Source organism: Gopherus evgoodei, chromosome 8 (assembly GCF_007399415.2).
Source record: "Gopherus evgoodei ecotype Sinaloan lineage chromosome 8, rGopEvg1_v1.p, whole genome shotgun sequence".
Taxonomy (NCBI): domain Eukaryota; kingdom Metazoa; phylum Chordata; order Testudines; family Testudinidae; genus Gopherus; species Gopherus evgoodei.
The window spans coordinates 67521848-67545195 of record NC_044329.1 but is presented as its reverse complement, the minus strand read 5'-3'; the positions used below and the strand labels follow the sequence as shown (position 1 = coordinate 67545195).

Below are 23348 nucleotides of genomic sequence, written 5' to 3'. Positions count from 1 at the left end.
AAGCATTTTAAAGGATGAAGTTCTTTCAGTCTTACTTGGACTATCCCATTCTGGGCCGGCTTTAGGAAGTGCGGAGCCCAATTCGAACACTTTCGGTGAGGCCCTGGCAGGGATGACTTAAAAAAAAAAAGTATGTGTAAAAAAAAAAAAAAAAGAAAAAAAAAAAAAGAAAAAAAAAAGCCTTCCATTTCTTCCATGTATTATTTACTTTCCATAACTATATAAATAATGCAATGTACATAATATAAAATTTTATCATATATGCTGTTGATTGGTTATTAATGACTGCCGTTTCACATGTGTGGGTCCCTGCCACTCCCTGGGGGCGTGCACATGTGCGGGTTCCTGCTGTTTCCTGCCCCCCTCATTGAAGCAGGTGTGCAGGTTACTGGCCTGGGAACTGCAGGGCAGCAGTGGACATGGGGCTGGTTCGAGGCAGGGCAGGGGCTGACTGGAGGTAGGGTCTGGCTGCAGGCAGGGCAAGGGGTGCGGGGCTGGCTGGAGACAGGGGAGTGTGGGGCGGGCAGGCTTCAGGCAGGGCCACAGGGGGATGCAGCAGGGGTTGGCAGGGCTGGAGACAGGAGTATGGGACTGGCTGGCTTCACGCAGGGGGGTGCAACAGGGGTTGGCTGGAGACAGGGCAGGGCGGGCAGTGCAGGGCTGGTGCGGGCAGGGGTGTGTGGCAGGAGTTGGCTGGAGACAGGGTAGGGGATGTAGTAGGGGCTGGCTGTGGGCAGGGGGTGCAGAGCTGGCTGCAGGCAGCGGGGGGTGGGGCTGATGCGGGCAGGGCAGGGGGTGCAGCAGAGGCAGCTGGAGCCCTGGCCCTTTAAAAAGCCCCCAAGTCCCCCGCTATCCCAGGGCTCTGATGGCTATTTAAAGGGCCCAGGACTCCCCTGCTTCTACCCCGCCCCGGACCTTTTAAATAGCCATGGGAGTTCTGGGGAATGCATGGGGGCGGCAGGGCTCCGGCGGCTATTTAAAGGACCGAGGTGGAAGAGGCAGCTGGAGCCCTGGCCCTTTAAATAGCCCCCAGAGCCGCCTGCTACCCCATGGCTCTGGGGGCTCTTTAAAGGGCCCAGAGCTCCAGCCTGGGGCACGGGGCTTGCCGCGCTCCAGTCGGAGCTCCAGCCGGGGGCACGGGGCTGCAGGGCTTGTGGCGCTCCGGCCGGAGCTCCAGCTGAGAGAGTGGGGCTGTGGGGCAGCTGCGCTCCCGCCGGCGCTTTGGTCAGGGGAGCGGGGCCATGGAAGACCCCAGAGCAGACCGCAGCCAGGGTAAGTAAAAAAATTTAAAAGGCGCCTAAAGCGCGGGACCCGATTCCCAGGAACCGGGTGAATTGGCCTAAAGCCGGCCCTGATCCCATTGGTAGGATGTCAGATATCCAAAATGCGTTTTCATGGTCCCAGTTGCATTTCTATCATTTTTAATACATTCCTCCCAGTAGAGAATTCCCACAGTGAATGTGTATGCTACTTGCTTGGCTACATACCAGCCCAGGGAAATCCTCCCTCTATTTGTGAGCAAGCAGAATAAACTCTTTGAAAGAATTCCCAGAAGGATCCCATTGGTGACTGATTCTGGTCTGCGGGAAAGGACATGTTCTTAATGAGCCATTTGGTCCAAAGTAATTCCTCCACTGTATAAGTTTTTTTTTTTTTCATAACCTTCAAGAACTTCAGGCGCTAAGATTAACATTAAAGATAGTCATGTGAGAATTTCTCTCTCCCCAAGCAGTCATATCATTTTTACAAGAGGTAGAGTGTTTCTTATGCATAGGGAGCAAGGAGTGAAACCCTGTTCAAGGAGACTTACTGCTCATCAGAATGGCTGACAAACCTGCACGCTTTAGGAAAGCAAAATCTAACTTAATTATTGTAAGCTTAGGAGACTTAAAATTAATTTCCCAGGCGCATTGCCATTTCTGAGTCCCTAATCAATGAAGCCTCCTTCCTCTCTGAACTTCATGAATTTCACTTTGTGTATTTTCCTCTGTTTCTGTCTCAAGTGCATCCATGCCTACTTCTCTTTAATACTCGTGTATGTGGAATGTCATCCTGATATTGTGTGTCTCACAATCAGTCTTCATTTAAATGCCTTTGGTTTGCTTGAGGGATTGTGACCGTTCTTTAACTCCCATAATAAAAATCAAGAAACTAAGAAGATGAATACTGTACCACCCAAGCAACTCCATAGTATTTTATGTATTCTTTTCTCTGTTCTGCTTGTCTTGCTTTCCTAATACTGCTTCTCTACATATTCTTGCTTTCCAAGATAGTAGTCAGTTGGTTAAGTTAAGATTTATGGGCTACAGGTGCTATCTTATTCTGAAAATATTTAGCACATTTTTGATGCTGGATAAAAACATCAGTAACATACTATGCTATAGAAGGTCCTTTCTAGGATCCTTCCATAGAATTCTCCATGTCTGATTTCTTTAACTATTGTTCTATGAGATGCACTTTTACTTTGGTAGACATCCCTTTTATATTTCTGACTTTCAGGAGAGGAGAGCCATAGCATGGACTCAGCAAATGAGCATTACTTTCAGATAATTTGAATTGCATATATTTATTTTTCCTTTGTATATATTAAAAGAAATGTGCATAGCCACATTCCTATCCAATTACAGATATATTATGACAAATGAGGCGTATTTTAAACTTGTACTAATTCATGAGTATGAAAATTTTCAAGAGAAGTCTATCTTATCTATGTATCTATCTATCTAATTTATTTTTATTTTAAACCAGGTGGAAAACTTCACAGTATCTTTCTCAGATGGCAGAGTATTGTGCTATTTGATTCACCACTATCATCCATGTTATGTGCCTTTGGAAGCTGTATCCCAGTGTACCACTCAAACAGTAGAATGTACAAAAACTGGTACAGTAGCACTAAATTCTTCCTCTGAATCTGATACATCTCTAAGTATGTTGGATGGAACATTTGACCAAAGTGAGTCATTCTTTAATATACGGTTTTGAAGCAGATTAAGTGTTTAAAAAAAAACAAACCCCTTAATCTGACTGACAAACATGATTATATTTTTCCTTCTGTTATAAAGCTATAACTACCTCAGTCCTCTATAAGGAACTTCTTGACAATGAAAAGAGAAATTTCCAGTTGATCAATACTGCAGTTTCTGACCTGGGTGGAATACCAGCTATGATTCATCATTCAGATATGTCAAATACTATTCCTGATGAGAAGGTGAGAGAGTTTTATTTATTTTTTTATTCTATATATAATATAAAAATAATATAAACTGTCATTTCCTGGACAGGCTTAACTTAACGAGGGTTTTTTTTTATATATATTTCTTTAGGTTGTTATTACCTATCTGTCGTTTCTGTGTTCACGGCTTCTAGATCTTCGAAAAGAGACTCGAGCTGCTCGGCTAATTCAGTCAGTTTGGAGGAAATACAGACTGAACGCAGAGCTAAAACTCCATCAGGTATTTTTATCGAGGACTTCATTCTTTTGTGAAGTAGTACAGTAAAAGCTGTGTTATCTGGCCCTGTAACAACCGGAAAGCTCTATAAACTGGCATTTCCAATCTTCATAGAAAGTCTGGTTGGCGCGGAGCCAGCAGGCTTCCTACCTGGCTCCGTGTCACTCCCTAGAAGTGGCAACATGTCCCTGCTGCGCCTAGGCAGAAGAATGACCATACAGGCACCACCCCCCGCAGATCCTATGGGTCATGGTTCCTGGCCAATGGGAGCTGCGAAGACAGTGCACAGGGCAGGGGCAGCGTGCAAAGCCACCTGCTGCACCTCTGCCTAAGAGCAGCAGGGATAGGTAGCCAGTTACAGAGAGCTGCCTGAGGTGAGCGCCCCCCAGAGCCCACGCCCTGCACCTCCTCCTACACCTAATGTTTAATTAACTGGCATTTTTCACTTACCAGCACTCCACATTTCCCAGCATGCTGGATAAAAAAGTTTTTACTGTAATAATCACTCTTGGTTTGTGGTAAAGTGCAGGATACAAAATCAACAAAGTTGTGAATGGATAGTCTTCAGAGAGTAGTATTTGTAACTACTTTTTGAGGACTTCATATGTTACTAAGATGGTGACACAATCTTGCTTTAAAGCAAAATGCATCTTTTCACTCTCTTTAGTATGAGAAGTAGTCAGTGTAAAGACTAGTGCTCTGCCAGAGTTACATTTAATGTTAATAAGAGTGTTTCAGTCCTTTTCCCAAGTCAAGGCTGAAGTGAATTTACTGAACTTTATGAAGAACTCCACATTTACTAATTTTACTTCTTTACAATTTAAAATGAGATGAAAAGAATACCATGTTTGAGCTAGGTCTGTTAGTATTGTGCAATGTATAGGATTTGGCACACAACTTGACCAAAACATTTCATTTGGAATTTTCAACAGTCTCGGTGTTCCATTTCTGACTTTCTGCAGGGAATTATGCTAAATTATATATTCGTTTTGAAATATACAAGACTATAAAAATTGCCAAACAACTTGTTGCCCATTTCAAACTTGAATTCAGGTACTTAAAAGGTAGCTGGGGTATATTCAAGGCTGCAGGATTTCACCATGCTTCTATACCACGTGTATAGCATAACATTTTTCTTCTTTGTGTAGTGTCCCTATGGGTGGTCTACTGTAAGTGTGCTTGTGTCCCTACACTGCAGATTGGAGAACTTTGATAGCAGTGTCTGTTAGGTCCACTCATGCACTCTCTTTCCTTGTGCTTCCCTTGCGTGGTGCACCAACAACGTGCCTCTTGAGCCTCTCCCAAAAGCCCTCCTAGAACGTTGGGGGCAGCAGTATCTAGGGCTTCTTAACTGCTTCAATAGATCGAGGAACAGGAAGCTGATACCAAGGAGGAAGTGACATCAAGGAGCATATTCTAGTCTATGGATGAAGCCATCATGCCTCCCACACCATCTTTGGCAGATGACTTTCATGTTTTCCAGGAGCTTGCAAACACCCTCCAGATACAACTGGAGGAAGTCAAGGACACCCACCATCAGCTCTTTGACATCCTCCACTCTTTACCCTCCTCAAAAATTGCCTTCTCGATTAATCAGGCCATCTTAGTCCCGGCAGACATCTTGTGGCAAGCCCTGGCATCAGTGGTGCCAACCCGCAAGTGAGCAGATAAAAGATAGTATGTCTCAGCCCAGGAATCTGAATTCTTATTTTCCCACTCCTCACACAACTCCATTGTGGTGGATGACGTCAACACCCACAGCCAATAAGATCAATCAAAGACTACTCCCGATGATAGGGATTGGAAGCGCCTTGATCCTTTCAGCAGAGAAGTGTACTTCTCAGTCACTTTGCAGTTCTGTATCGCCAGCTACCAAGCCCTCTCAGCGAAATACAACTAATAAATTACTCGAAACTGAATGACTTTATTGAAAAGTTGACAGACACACATCACAATTTCTTTAAGGCCATTATCCAAGAGGGCCAATTAGTGGCAAAGACATTGCTGCAGTCTTCCCTCGATGCAGCCGACATGGCAGCTAGGTTAATCTCTACAACTGTGGTAATACGAGCATCATAGCTTCATTTTGTCAGGATTCCCGACAAGGAATAGTCCACAGTTGAAGACCTTCCCTTTTGAGGCCATGAAGCACTCTGCTGGAAAGACTGACACCTTCCTTTGCACTCTGAAGGACTCCAGGCCTACTCTCCAGTCACTGGTTACCTATACACTGGGACAAAAGAGACTATTTAGTCCTCAACCCCAGCGTAAACCACACGCCACTCACCCATCTCCCCTCTACTTCAGAGTTCTTGTCAATGACTCTGTGATAGAGAAGGAAATAAGGGAGGTTAGCCTGCACATGCTGGATGCGTCTTGTGGTGCAGCACGAGGAGAGAGACAGTACATGTCTGGCCCTAGCAGACACTGCTACCAAAGTTCTCTGATTAGCAGCATAGGGGATACAAGCACACCTACAGTGGAGCACCCATATGGACACACATCTCAAAGAACCATCATTACCGCACAAGGTGAGGAATTTCATCGAAGAGTTCCTTAATATGGAAGTTAAAAGCTAGAACTGCTGCTAATATCTAAAGTTAAAAGTGCTAAGACTGTGAATAAAGAGGGCGGATTGTCCAAGGGAAGAAGGCAAGAATATATGTACCATCTATAATGACTTACCAGTTGAAATCTCTTAAGATCTATTTTGGGAAAGTTTGCTTCTAGTAACAGAAGGTGAAGAAATGACAAATCTTCTTGCTAAGCTAAGCGGTGGAGGAAGGATTGAAATATGATACTACATATATTTTAACCAACTTTTGTTGTTAGTGGGAAACTGTCTCCCTCTGACAAATCTCTGAAAATAACTATAATCAACATAGTAGTTTTACTAATTAGCATTTATGTATTGCAATTAGAGAGATCCTGTTTTGATGCTGAAAAAGCACGTGAAGCTTATTTGAAAATGAGTGAGGGAGAAATAAACATTGTTACTCAAACTAAGATCTAGTGAAATGTGTATTCCAGTAAATTTTTGCAGCTGGCAATGCTGTGACCTCATTTTCCTTCAAGAAATGATGGAGGCATAGCTTTTGGTATTTACTCTGTTGTTTTTTGTTTTTGTTTTTAGTTTAAAAACACACACACACTTTCAATGGATATTCACTCCTTGCAGGAAAAAGACAAAGCTGCTCGGATTATTCAATCAGCTGTAAGAAATTTTCTGTCTCACCGGCGCATCCAGAAAAAAATTAATGCAGCAATTTTCATCCAGAAACACTGGAGAAGATATTTAGCTGAGAGGAAAACTTTGAAATTAAAAAAGGCAAAACTGGAGGAAACTAAAAGTGAATCAGCTAAAGTCATCCAGGTAGGATTAAGTTAATGGGCGGGGTGGGGGGAGGGGAAGCAATAAAGCTTTTAAAAAGAAACTTCTTCTCTACTTAAAGTTGAAGGAAAAGTCGCATTCCAATGTCAGAGGTTTTGCTGGTGGCATCACAAAGGCTTAAAGCAGAATATTCTCTGCCTTCAGTAGCTGCAGACTACACTACCTAGAACTCTAGACTATTCCTTTGAAAGTGCCAAATGGGGCATAATGCTGGTATTTGCTATTGTTTTTAATGTTTCCCATTGGTACACCAAAGGGTTTTAAACTGGTTCCTAAATTTCTGATCACATGGTGCTGTTTTGCTTCTTTTCCAGCTGCTAAATAGCACTGAGCCTGAAAATTCATTAATTTCTTAGTAATCCTTCTCTATACAAGCAACTGCTGTAGGTGCCAGAAGGATGCTTGTTTTTAATGGGAGGAGAAGTAGACATCTACTGTCTCATTCCTGATTGTGCTAATACCTAAGAGATTTTCTCTGTTAAGATGTGGTACATACTTTGAATACATATGAGAACCCCTTTTTGTTACCTTTAATTCAGAACTCTTATATATAAATAAATACCCAACAGTAACTCGTGGACTTCAACTCAAATGCTAGTTAAACTTTTTGTAAGAAAACTCTGGGACTTTGTGTTAATTCTCAGTTTATTTCTCAACAGTTTGAAAGGGAATCTTAACTGCTTTAATAGGTTTACCCTCTGGCACAGAATTGGTATGTAAAAAGAAATAGCCTTAATGCATTCTGTATTTGTGATCATGAAAAAAGTTCTGGACCATTAGTCTGGGGATAGGGTAGGAGTGAATAAATTTGGAACCCACAGACCAATAGTCTATAAACTGAGGATTAATGTTGAAAGTGGCAAAATTGGAGGTGATTTTTTTTTTTTTTTAAATAAGTAAAGTAACTAGCTCTTGGGGTGAAACTTCTAGGCCAACTTGAATATTAATCATCAGAGGGGTAGCCATGTTAGTCTGGATCTGTAAAAGCAGCAAAGAGTCCTGTGGCACCTTATAGACTAACAGACATATTGGAGCATGAGCTTTCGTGGGTGAATACCCACTTCGTCGGATGCATGAATATTAATATAATCTCAGTTTAATCCATCCATTTATCGTTCTGTTCTCTTTTGCAGACTTACTGGAGGAGATTCTCTGCTAGAAAAAGATATCTGCAGCTAAGATACTATGCTATCCTTGTGCAAGCTAGGATAAGAATGTTGATTGCTGCTTCTGCATATAAACGACTTCTCTGGGCAACTGTTACAATTCAGAGACATTTGCGTGCTTCCTTGGTGGCAAAACAAGATCAGCAAAGATATGAAACTTTAAAGTCTTCATCACTTGTCATTCAATCTGCATTTAGAAGATGGAGAAAACACAAAATTGAGCAGAAAATTAAAGCTGCGATAGTGTTGCAAACTGCTTTCCGAAAATGGCAAGCCTCAAAATTAGCTGAAAGAGAGCAAGCTGCTGTTGTCATACAGTCTTGGTATAGAATGCATAAAGATTTGAAGCAGTATTTACATGTTAGAAAAAGTGTTATCCAGATTCAAGCCTGGCTTAGATCTGTTCAGGCTAAACATGTTTATGAGGAAAAAAGGGCATGCATATTGATGATTCAAAAGTATTACAGAGCTTATCGGTTGGGTAAAATTCAAAGAGAAAACTATTTGCAAAAACGTGCAGCAGTTACAGTCCTCCAAGCTGCCTTTAGAGGCAAGAAAACTTGTCTGTTATATAGACAAATAAAAGCAGCCTGTGTAGTCCAATCACATTGGAGAATGAGACAAGAGCAGCAAAGATTTTTATTCATGAAACAGTCTGTTGTTATATTACAGTCACATGTGAGAAAATGTCAACAACTAAAAAGATACAAAGAGACTAAAAATGCTGTTTGCATAATTCAAACTCGATACAGAGCGTTTATTGCATCTAAAAATGCTGTCTCTTCTTTCCAGAAAATGCGCCTTGCTGCTATTGTGCTACAATCTGCCTACAGAAGAATGCAAGCTAGGAAAGAGGCCCACATATTGAGATCTGTGGTGAAAATTCAGTCAAGTTATCGTGCTTATGTTGCCCAGAAAAAATTTGAAATTTTAAAAGCTGCTGCAGTGAAGATTCAGGCTTTTATAAAAATGATACAAGCACGTAAACGTTACCATGCTTTAAGGGAGGCAGCACTCTATGTTCAACGAAGATACCGTTCCCAAAAATACATTCTTCAACTTAAAGAAGAATATAGGAAACTGAAGGGAGCTTGTGTTAGAGTTCAAGCTGTAGTGCGAGGGCATCTGATCAGAAAACAAGTACAAAGATGGAGAGAGGCTGCAACCTTGCTCCAGGCTTCCTACAGAATGAAAAGGGATAGGCAACGCTATTTGAGGGTGTATTCTGCTACTGTTATCATTCAGAATCGTTATTGTGCATACCAGGAGCAAGTCTGTCAGAGGCAGAAGTTCTTGAAAGTCAAAAAGGCAGTTGTCTGCTTGCAAGCAGCCTACAGAGGTTATAGAGTACGCAAAATGCTTAAATTTCAGTATATAGCCACTGTTAAAATTCAGACAGCTTTTAGAGCTCATGCTGCAAGAATGAAATATCAAGCAATGATTCAGGCCTCTATTGTGATTCAGAGGTGGTACAGAGCTTACAAAACTGGTTACAAAGTGAGACTGAGCTTCTTAAAAAGAAGAGCAGCCGTGATTTCTCTTCAAGCAGCTCTTCGTGGTTGGCAAGTACGAAAACAGGTTCAAAGAAAACATGCTGCTGCAGTTACAATACAGACTGCCTTTAGAAAGTTCCAGGCTCAAAGATTCAGGCTTATAAACAGTGCTGTGCTAACTATCCAGCGGCATTATAGAGCCAGTATTGTAGGTAGAAAACAGCGGCAAGAATATATGGAACTGCATAACTGTACTGTACAGCTCCAGGCAGTTTGGAGAGGAAGAACTGTGAGAAAACAAATTCAAAGGAAGCATCAGTTTGCAGTAATCATACAATCCTATTACAGAATGCATGTAAATCAATCAAAGTTGAAAACTTTGAGACAAGCTGTCTTAGTGATTCAGAGACACTACAGAGCTTATTGTATGAAAAAGGAACAACGTACACTTTATCTAAAAACAAAAGCAGCTGCCTTAGTCTTGCAAGCTGCTTTCCGTGGGATGAAAGCGAGGAAAAAATTATCGGAACTCAACAAAGCTGCTACTATTATACAAGCAACCTACAAATCCTATGTAGTAAAAAGAAAATATGCAGCACTTAAAGTTATGACTATCCTGGTTCAAAGGCGGTATCGTGCAGTTGTTCAAGCTAAGTATCAAAAGCAGGAATATCTGTCTTTAAAGAATGCAGTTGTTAAAATTCAGGCTATTTATAGAGGTATAAAAGTAAGACGACAAATTCACTGCATGCATCAGGCAGCTATTTCAATTCAAACCATGTTTAAGATGCATCGTATAAACATTAGATATCGTGCAGTGAAACTGGCAGCAACTGTAATTCAAATTAGATATAGAGCATTTTGTCAAGGGAGAGTGGAACGTAAAAAATACTTAGAGCTACAGAGGTCATCTCTTGTCCTTCAGGCTGCCTATAGAGGCATGAAAGTTCGAAGAAAGGTAAGAATTATGCATCAATCTGCAACAATAATTCAGTCATATTATCGAATGCGCAGACAACAAAAAGATTTCAAAAAGTTATCCATGGTAACTAAACAAATACAGCAGTGGTATCGTGCTTGCAAAGAACGAAATGTTCAAGTACACAAATACAGGATTATGAAGAGAGCCATACTCTGTATCCAGGCTGCGTTTCGCGGCATGAAAACCAGGAGACATTTGAAAATGATGCATGTAGCTGCAGCCCTTCTTCAAAGGAGAATTAGGTCCTTTCTTAAAAGGAAAAAATATATTTCTCTTAGGACAGCTGCTGTTATGATTCAGAGAAAATATAGAGCAACAGCACATGCAAAGCAACAGCACCAAGAATATCTTCATCTCCGAAAGGCTGCTGTTACCATACAGTCTGCTTGTAGAGGCTTTGTGGTAAGGAAAAAGATGCAACAGATGCACAGGGCTGCTACAGTTATCCAAGCAGCTTTAAGAATGTATAGAATGCGTATTTCCTATCAATCTGTCAAATCTGCTTCAGTAACTATACAACAGCATTACCGAGCTTACAAGGAGGGAAAACGTGTGAGAGAAATGTATTTAAAACAGTACAACTCTGTTTTAGTTCTTCAGACTGCCTATAGAGGAATGAAAACAAGACAGCTTCTAAAGAAAAAACATAATGCTGCAACCATAATACAAAGCAATTATCGAATGTACAAGCAAAGTTGTTACTACAAAAAAGTACAGTGGGCAACCCAAGTAATCCAGAGAAGATACAGAGCCAGTAAGCTGAGAGGAATTGCAGTACAGCAATACTCTGCTATGAAGAAAGCAGCAACTTGCATTCAAAGAGCTTTTCGAGAGATGAGGGCAAGAAAAAAACATCAAGACATGTACCACGCTGCTGCTGTTCTTCAGAGACATTTTAAAACATTTAAAGAACGACAAAGGTATCTTTCCCTTAAAGCTGCTGCTGTTGTCCTTCAGAGAAGATACAGAGCTTTAATTTTGGTCAGATGGCACACTCAAGAATACCTTTCTTTTCGTAGAGCAGTTATTCGTATACAGTCTCTGTACAGGGGTATTCAAACAAGAAGAAACATTCAGCATATGCATTTGGCTGCCAGCACAATCCAGTCAGCATTTAGAATGCATAAGATTAAAATCGCCTACCAGAGAATGAGAATTGCAGCTGTAGTCATACAGAATTATTACAGATTCTATGTTAAAGGAAAAGTTCAACGGAAGATATATCTGACAATTCAGAAATCTGTGCTGGTCATTCAGGCTTCTTATAGAGGCATGAAAGCACGACAAGAACTGAAAATCATGCATGCATCAGCAACTATAATACAGTCTCTTTATCGTGGGCACAAACAGCATAATCATTATAAACAGTTATGCTGGGCAGTCAAAGTTGTACAGCAAAGGTTCAGAGCTAACAGGGCAAGAGATGCTGAAGTAAAAAACTATACCAGAATTAAAAAGGCTGCCCTTTGCCTTCAGTCTGCTTTTCGTGCTAAAAAAGCTAGGCAGTTGGCTACAATCATACAAGCTGCACAGCGTATTCAGTCCGTCTTAAAGATGTACTTAGACAGGAGACGTTTTCTTAAGAAGAAGACGGCAGCAGTAACAATTCAGTCTGCATTCCGATGCCATAGAATGAAGACACGCTACAAAGCAATTCAGGATTCAACAGTTGCGATTCAGCGATGGTACAGAGCCTGTCGAATGGCTTGTTTACAGAAAGCTGAGTACTCTGCCCAAAGGCAAGCCATAATAATTATTCAGTCTGCCTATCGTGGAACGGTAATAAGAAAAATGGCAAAGCAAAAACGTGCTGCAAGAAAGATTCAGTCTTTTCTTCATATGGCAGTGCATCGTAGAAAATTTGTTCGACTCAGAGCAGCAGCTGTTACATTGCAGACTTACTACTTGATGAATAAAACCAAATTACAATATATGACCTACAGAAAGGCAGTATTTGTATTGCAGCAGCACTACAGATCATATTTAGCTATGAAACACCAAAGAGGAGCTTACTTAAGAACCCGGAAGAGCATCATAATTATACAGTCTAGAATCAGGGGATTCATCGAGCGGAGAAAGATTCAGGAAATTAAACAAAGCACAATAAAAATTCAAGTATGTGAAAATGCAATATGTGTTGTGTTATATACATCCCTGGTTAATACTGTAACATCTGATGATCAACTGTAATACAAATTGTATTTAAAAACAAGATCAAAAGTGCAATACTGGTTGCCAGTACGTAATAGGTTTCTGAAGCATGATTGATGCAATTGCTACAACAATCATCAACAGATGAATCAGTTATACTCTGAAAGGTGACTTTAAAAATGGCATTGTTAGTGACTTCCACATCCAAAATGCTCATTTTACAAGTAGTAACTTTTCCTAAATTCTAGTTCTACAAACTTAACCTTCAGGCTGCGAAAGTCAAGTTGGTGTTTTTCCTGCTCAGGAAACAAACATCCTGCAGGTTAAATTATGCCCTTGTATTCAGTTGGTTTGTACAGATGGACTAATGGTAACTTAATAGTTATACTGATATGAGAAGGAATGGAAACCAGTTTATTTACTTAAATGTGTGGGCTCTGGAGTGGTAAGTAGAGTAAAAGTAGTAACTTATTTTGTCCAAGTGAGAAGCTATGACAATATACATAGAGCAAGGGGTAGGAAGATGCCATTTCTACATAGTCTCTTTCAGCCCTCTTTAAAAGGCTCTATTTTAGGGTGAATAAATGGCTGATCTTGAGCCCCTTTAAAAAAAAAATTATTAACGTTAGATGTTTGAGGTCCCTATTTTTTTTATTTTTTTCCTCCAAGAAGGGGTGCGAGGCAGCCAAGCATCAGAGGGAAGAAGGTGTGGTCTGCAAATCCAGAGATATGTCTAGGGATGTGAGGGAAAATGCTCAGAAACCCAGTCTTCTGTCCCTCTGTGACAGGTTAAAGGGCTGCTGGGAGAAAGTAGAGAGCACTGCTCTTGGTTCCACAGACCACAGTGGGGAACTGACCAGTGGTCCTCTGAGCTCCCTTCTGGAGTTTCCCACTTTTTTTGGCTGGGTATGTTTCTTGCTACTCCCCTAGGCTGTTTGTGGGAAGAGCTGCAAATGATTTCATTCTCTAGTCCCCTTAGCTGTATTGTTTTGGAGGACAGGGGATTTCTCTTTGGACTGCCTTAGCCTCCTGGAGTACGGGGTGCCAAGATACTCCTTACCTTTTTACCTTTCCTTCCCCTGCACATCCCAAAAAGGGGAGTGTGAGTTTTAGAGTTTCTTATAATATTCCAGATATTTTGTTTGGGAGAAGGGGGAAACCCTCCCATTTATTTTTCAGTTTCTGGAACCCCTGAGAGAGTTTTTCTGCTGCCTTATCTAACCTCACCTCTTACTAATGTGCAGGTGTACCTAGACAGGTGATTGGGCTTCTGCTTTCAAAACAGAGAGTGTGTAAGGTGGGAGATCCTCAGCATCCCAAATTCCCATAATATGGATGCAGAAATAATTTAATTGGCCACTTACAAAAAGTGAAATAGGTGAGTAGAGCCACAGTTTATGGTAAGAGCAGAAAAAAACAAAAGTACAGCATAAACTGAAATATGCTAGAATTTACCATGGATTTAGTTAGGGACGACAATACCTTCACTACAAGTTTCCAACTCTGTAAATACAGCAGTGCTACCAAGCCCATCAGCTTTGAACAACACAAAGTTTCAAATCAAAACAGTTGCAGTTAGGTTTCAGGTTGTTCCACAGTTATCTTTAAAATCTGTAACTTTTATCTTTTAATTCATTTTGGGATTTTTTTCTCTTGCTGAAATTTACATTGATGGAAGTGTGTGTAGTACTCCCCAGCTGTGTGCAAGAGAAACTGACTGTACACAAAGTGCTATAGTAAAGAAACTGACAAGATTATGTCCCCTCCTTTCTAGTAATTTTGTGTGCAATTTGTAACAATAAGAATTAAAAAAGGCATTCAGGCAGAAGTGACTAGTTGGGGGAGTGGGGGATTATCCTAGTTCGTCCCATTAAATACAAAATTAATTGCTTGTTTGTTTGTTTTTTTGTTTGACAGGCTTTATTTAGGGGTTTTAAAGCCAGGCAGTTGGCTGGTAAAATGAGAGCTGCACGAACAATTCAAGCCTGGTTCAGAAGATACAGAGCACGAAAAGAATATACAGCTGTGCTAAAAGCTACTTGTGTCATTCAAAGTTATTTCAAAAGCAAATGGCAGAGGACCTGGTAATGTACTATTGTGTGACACACATCTTTTCATGGTCTTGAGCTATTGATTGTTTCATAACTTAATATTGCTTTGTACTCTGGCAAATCTCTGTCATCTCTTAAGCCCTGATTCTGCAAAGACTCAAGTATGAGTAATCCATTGACTCCTTGTGGCTAATGTGTATAAAGTTATTCACATGTTTACATCTTTGAGGGCTGAGGCTTAATCTTTGTATTTGGTGTGAGTTTTGTGTGTGTTAATCTTGGAAAGACAAAAGGAGAGAGCCAGCTGCAGGATGCTTTCATCTCCATATGTGAAGTTTAGGTTTACGACACTGCTCTCTTCTCAAGAGTTATGTTTGAGTTTTGAAAACTCCAGAATGAAAAACATTTTTTTTTTTTGGTTTGTTTTTGTATTTTAATTAAAGCCCTAGTATCCTGTTCCAAAGTCAAACTTAATTTTTGTTTTCTATTTATTTGTCTTGAGACAAGAAGATGTAAAATTTCTTGGGTCACTTTTTACTAGTTTACTCCAATGATTCATGTTTCCATTGACTTTAACTAGTCTTGAGAGAGGGAGAGGGAGAGAGAGAAAGAGAGAGAGAAAATGTCTATGGATTTGATAACTTTCCAGTGAATTCCACTTGTCTTGCTAATCTGTTGACAGCAATGAATAAATGCAAATGAAACTTTTCATTTTTTAAAACTCACAGGATTTTTTAGAAAACCTAAAATGTTTATTTGCATTAGGTTTTTGAAAATGAAGACCTCTACAATTACTATTCAGAGGAGATGGAGAGAAACCCTTACTGCAAGAACAATTCTGCTACAATTCCTAGCAACCAAGGAAGCTGCAGTTAAGATTCAATCAGGTTACAGAAGATACAGCACTAGGAAACAAATTAAAAAGGTATTTTCACTCTTAAAGTCAGCTAAGACATGGGTGGTGTTGAATGTTAAATATTTTCAGTGTGTGCAGTAAACTTTTTTGTAATGTACTCCACGTGGTTGGGGAAGAGGCGGGGCCAGCGCAGGGATTTGGAGAGGGATCCAATGGGGGAGAGGGGGAGAGCGAGAGCCCCTCTGGGCTCCATCTGTGAGCTGGAGCGGAGAGCAAAATTGCTTGTTTGTCCAGTGTCCCAACCAAACATCGGTTGGGACGCGGGACAAACAAGCAAATATCGGGACAGTCCCGATAAAATCTTGACATCTGGTCACCCTATTTTGGATGTTTTTCTACATTTTTGTACAGTACTCTATGTTGTAATTGAAATGAAAGTGTATATTTTTTATTATAAATATTTGCACTATAAAAATGATAAATAGTATTTTTCGATTCACCTCATACAAGTACTGTAATGCAATCTTTGTCATGAAAGTGCAACTTACAAATGTAGTTTTTTTTTTTGGTTTTTGTTATGTTATTGCACTCAAAAACAAAATAATGTAAAACTTCAGAGCCTGCAAGTCCACTTTGTCTTAGCGATTGGCAGAACAAGAAGTAGGACTAACAAGTTTGTTTACATTTACAGGAGATAATGTTGCCCTCTTCTTATTTACGTCAGCAGAAAGTGAGAATAGGCATTTGCATGGCAGTTTTGTAGCTAGCATTGAAAGGTATTTACGTGCTAAACATTCATATGCCCCTTCATGCTTCAGCCACCATTCCACAGGACATGCTTCCATGCTGATGCCGCTTGTTTTTTTAAAAAAAAAAAATGCGTTAATTAAATTTGTGACTGAACTCCTTGTATGTCCCCTTCTCTTTTACCGACATTCTGCCATATATTTCATGTTAAAGCAGTCTTGGATAACAACCCAGCACATGTTGTTCATATTAAGAACACTTTCACTGCACATTTGACAAAACGCAAAGAAGGAACCAATGTGAGATTTCTAAAGATAGCTACAGCACTCGACCCAAGGTTTTAAAAATCTGAGAGGGACGAGGTGTGGGGCATGCTTTCAGAAGTCTTAAAAGAGCAATGCTGCAATGCAGAAACTACAGAACCACCAAAAAAGAAAATCAACCTTCTGCTCAGATAATTAAAATGAACATGCATCAGTCCGTTCTGCTTTGAATTGTTATTGAGACGAGCCCATCATCAGCATGGACATATGTCCTCTGGAATGGTGGTTGAAGCAGAAAGGGACATATGAATCTTAAGCGCGTCTGGCACGTAAATATCTTGCGACGCCAGCTACAACAGTACCATGTGAACGCCCATTCTCACTTTCAGGTGATGTTGTAAGCAAGAACAGGGGGCAGCATTATCTCCTGCAAGTGTAAAAACTTGTTTGTCTGAGCTATTGGCTGAACAAGAAATAGGATTGAGTGGACTTGCAGGCTCTAAAATTTTTAATTTTTGAATGCAGTTTTTTTGTACATAATTCTGCATTGGTAAGTTGAACTGTCATAAAGAGATTGCACTACAGTACTTGTATTAGGTGAATTGAAAAATACTATTTCTTTTGTTTTTTTACAGTGCAAATACTTGTAATCAAAAATAGTCAGCATTGTACACTTTATATTCTGCGTTGTAACTGAAATCAATATATTTGAAAATGTAGAAAACATCCAAATATTTGAACAGTATTCTATTATTGTTAGTGCGATTAATTGAGATTAATTTTTTTTAATTGCTTGACAGCCCTACTTATAATACTTGCTGCTATTTAAAAAAGGTTTGTCACCAAAATATTAAGTATGGATAGGGAAAAGAGAAGTAAAACTAGAACTAAGGTTGCATTGAGTTGTGAATGACCCCAGGAAATATATCAGAGTTGTTTTTCCCACCTTTTTGAGCTCTTCCATCTCCCTAAAGGTTCAGGTTTCCTTTACTTTGAGAGCAAACAAGATCCCAGTCACTTAAACTATGCCAAAAATTGCATATGCCTAATCTACACTGATAACAATAAGACCTGCTCTTTAAGTAAATGTAAAAATGGCCTATTGCTGACATGGTCAACCTGCTTAAAATAAAATCCATTGCCAACATTTTTAAGTCCTTTAAGGAGAGGAAAAGCCTCTAAGTTGTGAAAACTCCTACTGCTATTAATGAATGCTGACTGACTTGCTGAGTTGAATTTAAGTAAGAAGTTTAGTGGCACCTTCATTTTATTTTTGATCCTTGGTCGCCACTTTCCATCTTACAATAGATCAAGGGTGAGCTAACTATGGCCTGTGGGCCATTTTAAGCCGACCCGCGAGCTGCACCACGCGGCTTGGCCCAGCTCTGGCTCTCTGGCGAGGGTGCTGGGTCTGGGGCCACACTACATGGCTTGGCTCCGCTCCAGTGCTCCAGGTGGGGCCACACCACATGGCTCCGCCCCACTCCAGCTGGGGCTGTACCACACGGCTCCTGGAAGCTGCGGCATGGCCCCGTGCCGGCTCTTACATGCTCTACTGGGAGCTGCGGGGGCAGTGCCTGTGGATGGGAAAGCATGCAGAGCTGCCTGGCTGCGCCTCCGCATAGGAGCCGGAGAAGGGTCATGCCACTGCTTCTGGGAGCTACTTGAGGTAAGCACCGCTCAGAGCCTGCACCCCTGAGCCTCTTCTCACGTCCCAACCCCCTGCCTCAGCCCTGATCCCCCTCCCACTCTCCAAACCCCTCGGTCCCAGCGCAGACCACCTCCCTTTACCCCAAACCCTTCATTCCCAGCCCTGATCCCTTTCTTGCTCTCCAAACCCCTTGGTCCAAGTCCGGAGCACCCTCCTGCACCCTAACCCTCTCATCCCCAGCCCCCACGCCCCCAAGCCAACACTCTCTTTCACACCCCAATCTCAATTTTATGAGTATTCATGGCCTTCCATACAATTTCTGTTTCCCACTCTGGCCCTCAGGCCAAAAAGTTTACTCACCCCTGCAATAAATGGTAACACAATAAACATGAAAACCTAATGTACTTTCACTATGACAAGAAAAAGCACACTTGACTATCAACGTGCAATTTATCTTCTAGAAGCAGCAGGCTGCATGTTTGATTCAAGCAGCTTATAGAGGCTTCAAAGAAAGACACAAGTTTCATCAACAAAAAGCTGCTGCTTTGGTCATCCAGAAACATATACGAGCTAGGCAAGAAGGAAGACTTGAATGCATAAAATACATCAAAACTAGAAAAGCTGCTATTAAACTGCAAGCATTTTTCCGGGGATGGTTAGTGAGAAAAAAGGTAAATGTCTTTTTAAGTGAGTATAACTACATAGATGTTAAAAATATGTAAGATTGATTAGGAGTTAGGCTACAGTGAAAAGCTGTTTCAGACATTACACTAACCCCTGCTATATTTCTTGTAACTCCATTTCTGAGTTAGCATAGATTATGATTATAATGTAGCAAAGACTAACTCTGGATTTGATTATTAATGCTGTTTCCTGTCTCTGTTTTTCTTTCTACAGATTTTAGACCAGAAGCAGAAGGAGCGGCTGCTTTGTTTTTCAGCTGCTGCATATCATCATCTCTCTGCTATTAAAATTCAGAGAGCATTCAGAATTCACCTTGTATTGAAACATGCACGAATGCAGATCTCTTCTGTCCTATGTATTCAGGTTAGCATTGTTGGGAGGAAGGAGCTATTGCATACTAATTTTCTTCAACTATTTTATTTAACTATTACCTAACTGGAGTAATCACCAAACTACCAAGCAGGGTTGTTGCAGTGTTGTCATCAACTGTCACCAGTGGCCCCATTGTGGATGTGAAGGCCATGCCTCCTCTACACTCTCAGGCCTAACTGGAAAACAAAGTCCTGACCCATTCCCTTCTCTGTGCTGGAGGGAGGAGAGACCAGATGAAGGTGAATCACAAGCTGCATGAGACATAGAGTGATATCCCTTAAACATGCAATAGCATGCTCAGGACCAATGTGTAAGCAACCCCAACTAGGTTACAGGGACCTTATTTGGACACTTTGTAACCCAGGGGTAATCAATTATTTTTTGTTAAGATTCAAACTTCTTGGTCAAGGTCCAGACTCCAGAGAAAATAATGATAGTAAGTAAATAAAAAGATTTCACAGTCTGTTCAAAAGCATCTTGTGGTCCAGATTTGGCCTGCAGTGTACCTATTGACTACCCCTATTCTAACCCAACCTATCACACAGGGACTTGTCTAAGTTGAGACAACTAATTTAACCTCCCCAGAACAAGACTCAGACTGCTAAATGGAAGGTGAAAAAAATCCACATGCCAAAACAGGCAAATTTACTATATAGGAAAAATCCTTTCCAGAACCCAAAACTGGTGATCAGCCTAGTCCCCAGCATTAAAGGAGACCCTGCAACTGGATTAAGGATGGGGCTAGCAACTTCTCTCTTCATCCACCTTTACCAAGTGAGAGCTAATCACCCAGCCCCATTACTACCACCGCAGTCCAGTGGCACATTTCCCCCCTCACCAAGGGTTTATTTAGGTGATCCCAGCCCATTCGAAGCCACACCTTTGCTAGCATGGTGTTCAGTTCCTGGCTTTGCATCAATTAAATCCATGATACATTCAGATTTTAGTTCTTACTCTGTCAATATTTAAGTTACAAGAAGTGTGTGCATACATGCATGTGTGGTCATATCAGGAAAAGAAAGCAAGCTTAATTTGTCTTTTAAAAACTTCCATTTATCTTAAACAGAGGTGGTTTCGAGCAAAACTTCAACAAAAAAAAAGTCTACAGGATCATCTGAAAATCATTAAAATACAGCAAATGGTTCGGGTATGGCTGAAACAGAGAAATGAGGCTGCAACCACAATCCAAAGAGCTGTACGAAAGTTCCTTTTTTACAAACACAGAAGAAAGCTGAAGAATGGAATAATTAAATTTCAGGTATATGAATTCTCATAAGGGAATATCATCTTGCTCATGTCTATTTTATAGTTATTAAAATAGACTGCTTCTATTTCTATTGCCAACCAATGGTGTTTCTTTAAGAGTACAGATTGATACATTTTTTATTTTTTTTTAAGATGAATACTGGATTGGAAAACTAAATACCAACTAACCATCAAGTAATAGTAAAAGACACTGTTTCTGACAGATTTATTTTTGTACTGGGAATCTAGTAGTCAGAGGACTGAATACTAAATCTGATCATAGGCTTATAACTTAGAATTCTGCAATTGAAGTATTTTGAGAATAACTTTTATTAAGCTCATATAAGGTTGATTTGAGATTCTAATGAATATTCTATCATAGAGCCACTCTTACTTGTAAATCTTTTCCCATTTGTGAAATCTTTCTGCCATGTTTTCTCTCAGGCATTGTGGAGAGGATATTCTTGGAGGAAGAAAAATGACACAGCAAAAACTAAAGCGTTACGACACAGTTTGGAAATGGCTAACAAAGAGAGCAAAGAAGAAAACAAATTGTGTAACAGAACTGCAGTTGCCATTGATTATCTTCTAAAATACAAACATATTTCTTACATTCTTGCAGCATTAAAACATCTAGGTTAGTAGTTTCTTTTCGTAATTAAAAATTGGGCACTCAGAAGTTTGGGAGTCCACTACTGTCTTGAGAAAGGGGAGCACATGATTATATTCAAGCTTACAGTACAACTAGGAAAAGTGACAAAGTTAGAGCGTACAACAGTATGCAAAGCCATTTCCTTCTAAATCAGATATGGCACTGATAACAAGCTGTCTTAAAAAACAACCAACATCAGAATGTAGTAATGAATGCATTATTCTAGTTCCTGGCCTCCCCATGCCCAGCAGTACTACTTAATACATGCAGGGCATAAAGGGAGTCCTACTTACTTTTAATTTCACCTGATACGCAGTGTCACATACGCTGGATACCTTTGTCTTGACGGAATGTTCAAAATCATAATTTAAAAACGTGGCTTGAAATTGATTTTGTTTTTGTTCTAATGTATTTGCCAAGCCTAATGTTACTGTTTGAAAATAACTTGATTAGCATTCACAAATGAACCCATTTATTTTAGAGGTTGTTACCAGGCTCTCCCCTCTCTGTTGCGAAAATATGGCCCAGAGCGGAGCAATCTTCACTATTTTTATTCTGATCCGGAATTGCAACCGCAGTATCCCCTGTATGGAAGTTATCAAATATTCAGTTCAAGTCCTGCTTAACGTTTCAAAGGTATTTCAGTGTTTTGCTTTTGAAGTTTCTTAAGTTGTGGACTATCTAATATACAGATATTTACATTTATCCAAAGAGATAAGCATGAATTTATCCACTGTAATAACTGCTGGTTTTGCAAAAAAAGACCCTTTTCCTGAGTTGAAAACCAATTATGCCAAATTATTTTGAATCAGATCATCAAATTATTTTTCTTAATGTGAACAGTTATTACATCCTATAAAATAGTTTAATTTTAATCATGGCTTTCAATGAATTTATGTTATTCGAACTAAAATCTGAGTGGTGGCAGAGGGTGCATGGTTGAAAAAGTACCAGGCTTTTTATGTTGTGAAATTGGTAAACAGTTTTGTACAAAAAAGAGAATTAATCATTGGTAGGGTATTGCATACTGAAGTTTTATGTATGATTTGTAATTAAAATATTACAGAAAACACTGGTATAGGATGCTTTTCCAAATTCTCACCTTTTTCATATCTATAGATGATATAAACAGTTCTATAAGAAACTATTCTTCTTCGAGTGCTTGCTCATATCGATTCCAATTAGGTGTGCGTGCACATTCGTTGGAAGATTTTTACCCTAGCAACACTCCATGGGTCGGCTGGGTTGCCCCCTGGAGTGGCGCTGTTATGGCACCGGATATATACCCCTGCCAACCCAACGGCCCTTCAGTTCCTTCTTACCACCCGTGATGGTTGTTGGAACTGTGGAGCACGGCTTTGCTGATCTCCCCATCCCTAGCTACTCATAGTTCTTTGCTGTTTGTTGTGTGTATAGTTCGAGTTCTTGTAGTTATAGTTAGTATTAGTTGTTGTATTTATAGTTAGTGTATATAGTTTAAGGGGGGATCGGGGATTAGCCTCTTTCCTCCACCCCGGTACGGGCCCATGCCCAAGGCATCAGGATTCAAAACATGCTTGGCGTGCCAAAAGCCGATGCCAATAGGGGATCCCCACAACTCCTGCCTCAAGTGCCTAGGGGAATCCCACCTTACCGATAAGTGCCGCATCTGCAAGTCGTTTAAACCAAGGACAAAGAAAGAGCGGGACTTTCAATTGAAACAGCTCCTCATGGAGTCGGCACTTAGTCCTGCAGCGTCGGTACCGAGCGCCCAACAGACTGCTTCTGTAAGGAGTGCCCCTTCGGCCCTAAACTGCTCCGGTACCGAGAAGGAGCCCTGGCACCGACCCCTACCGGCACCAGCATCTGCTCGGCACCGCTCCCTGTCCCCGAGACCCAGGAAGCAACATAGCGCTCCAGATGCTTCACCTCCACAGAAGGAGTGCTTTTTGAAGACGGTTCGTCCGGCACCATTCTCTGCCGCAGCACCGTCGACTGCGGTACCGCCAATTGCGGTTCCACTGAGCGTGGCACTGTCGATTCCGGTCCCAAAAGGGCCGTTGAGTCCGGTGCCTGACAGCTCCCTGGCTCATGCTGTGGTTGAGCTTGCTCTCCCTTCTACACCGGAGACCTTCTCCACGACAAGGCAGCTCATTGCCATGACGGAGTCGACACAGCCTCAACCCCCAGCACTGCCGGTGCGGGTCATACAATCC

The 23348-nt window shown here is 40.8% G+C and overlaps 1 protein-coding gene across 1 annotated transcript in view; it reads left to right on the top strand.

Moving 5' to 3' along the window:
• Positions 1–23348, top strand: part of ASPM (abnormal spindle microtubule assembly) — a 66989-nt gene that overhangs the window by 30625 nt on the left and 13016 nt on the right. The window contains exons 14-25 of the mRNA XM_030573612.1: positions 2749–2953; positions 3063–3208; positions 3324–3452; positions 6628–6822; positions 7974–12596; positions 14550–14716; positions 15449–15608; positions 18662–18871; positions 19098–19247; positions 20323–20514; positions 20946–21138; positions 21635–21789. Of these exons, the coding sequence (XP_030429472.1) occupies positions 2749–2953; positions 3063–3208; positions 3324–3452; positions 6628–6822; positions 7974–12596; positions 14550–14716; positions 15449–15608; positions 18662–18871; positions 19098–19247; positions 20323–20514; positions 20946–21138; positions 21635–21789 (6525 nt within the window). The remainder of the gene's footprint in view (positions 1–2748; positions 2954–3062; positions 3209–3323; positions 3453–6627; positions 6823–7973; positions 12597–14549; positions 14717–15448; positions 15609–18661; positions 18872–19097; positions 19248–20322; positions 20515–20945; positions 21139–21634; positions 21790–23348) is intronic.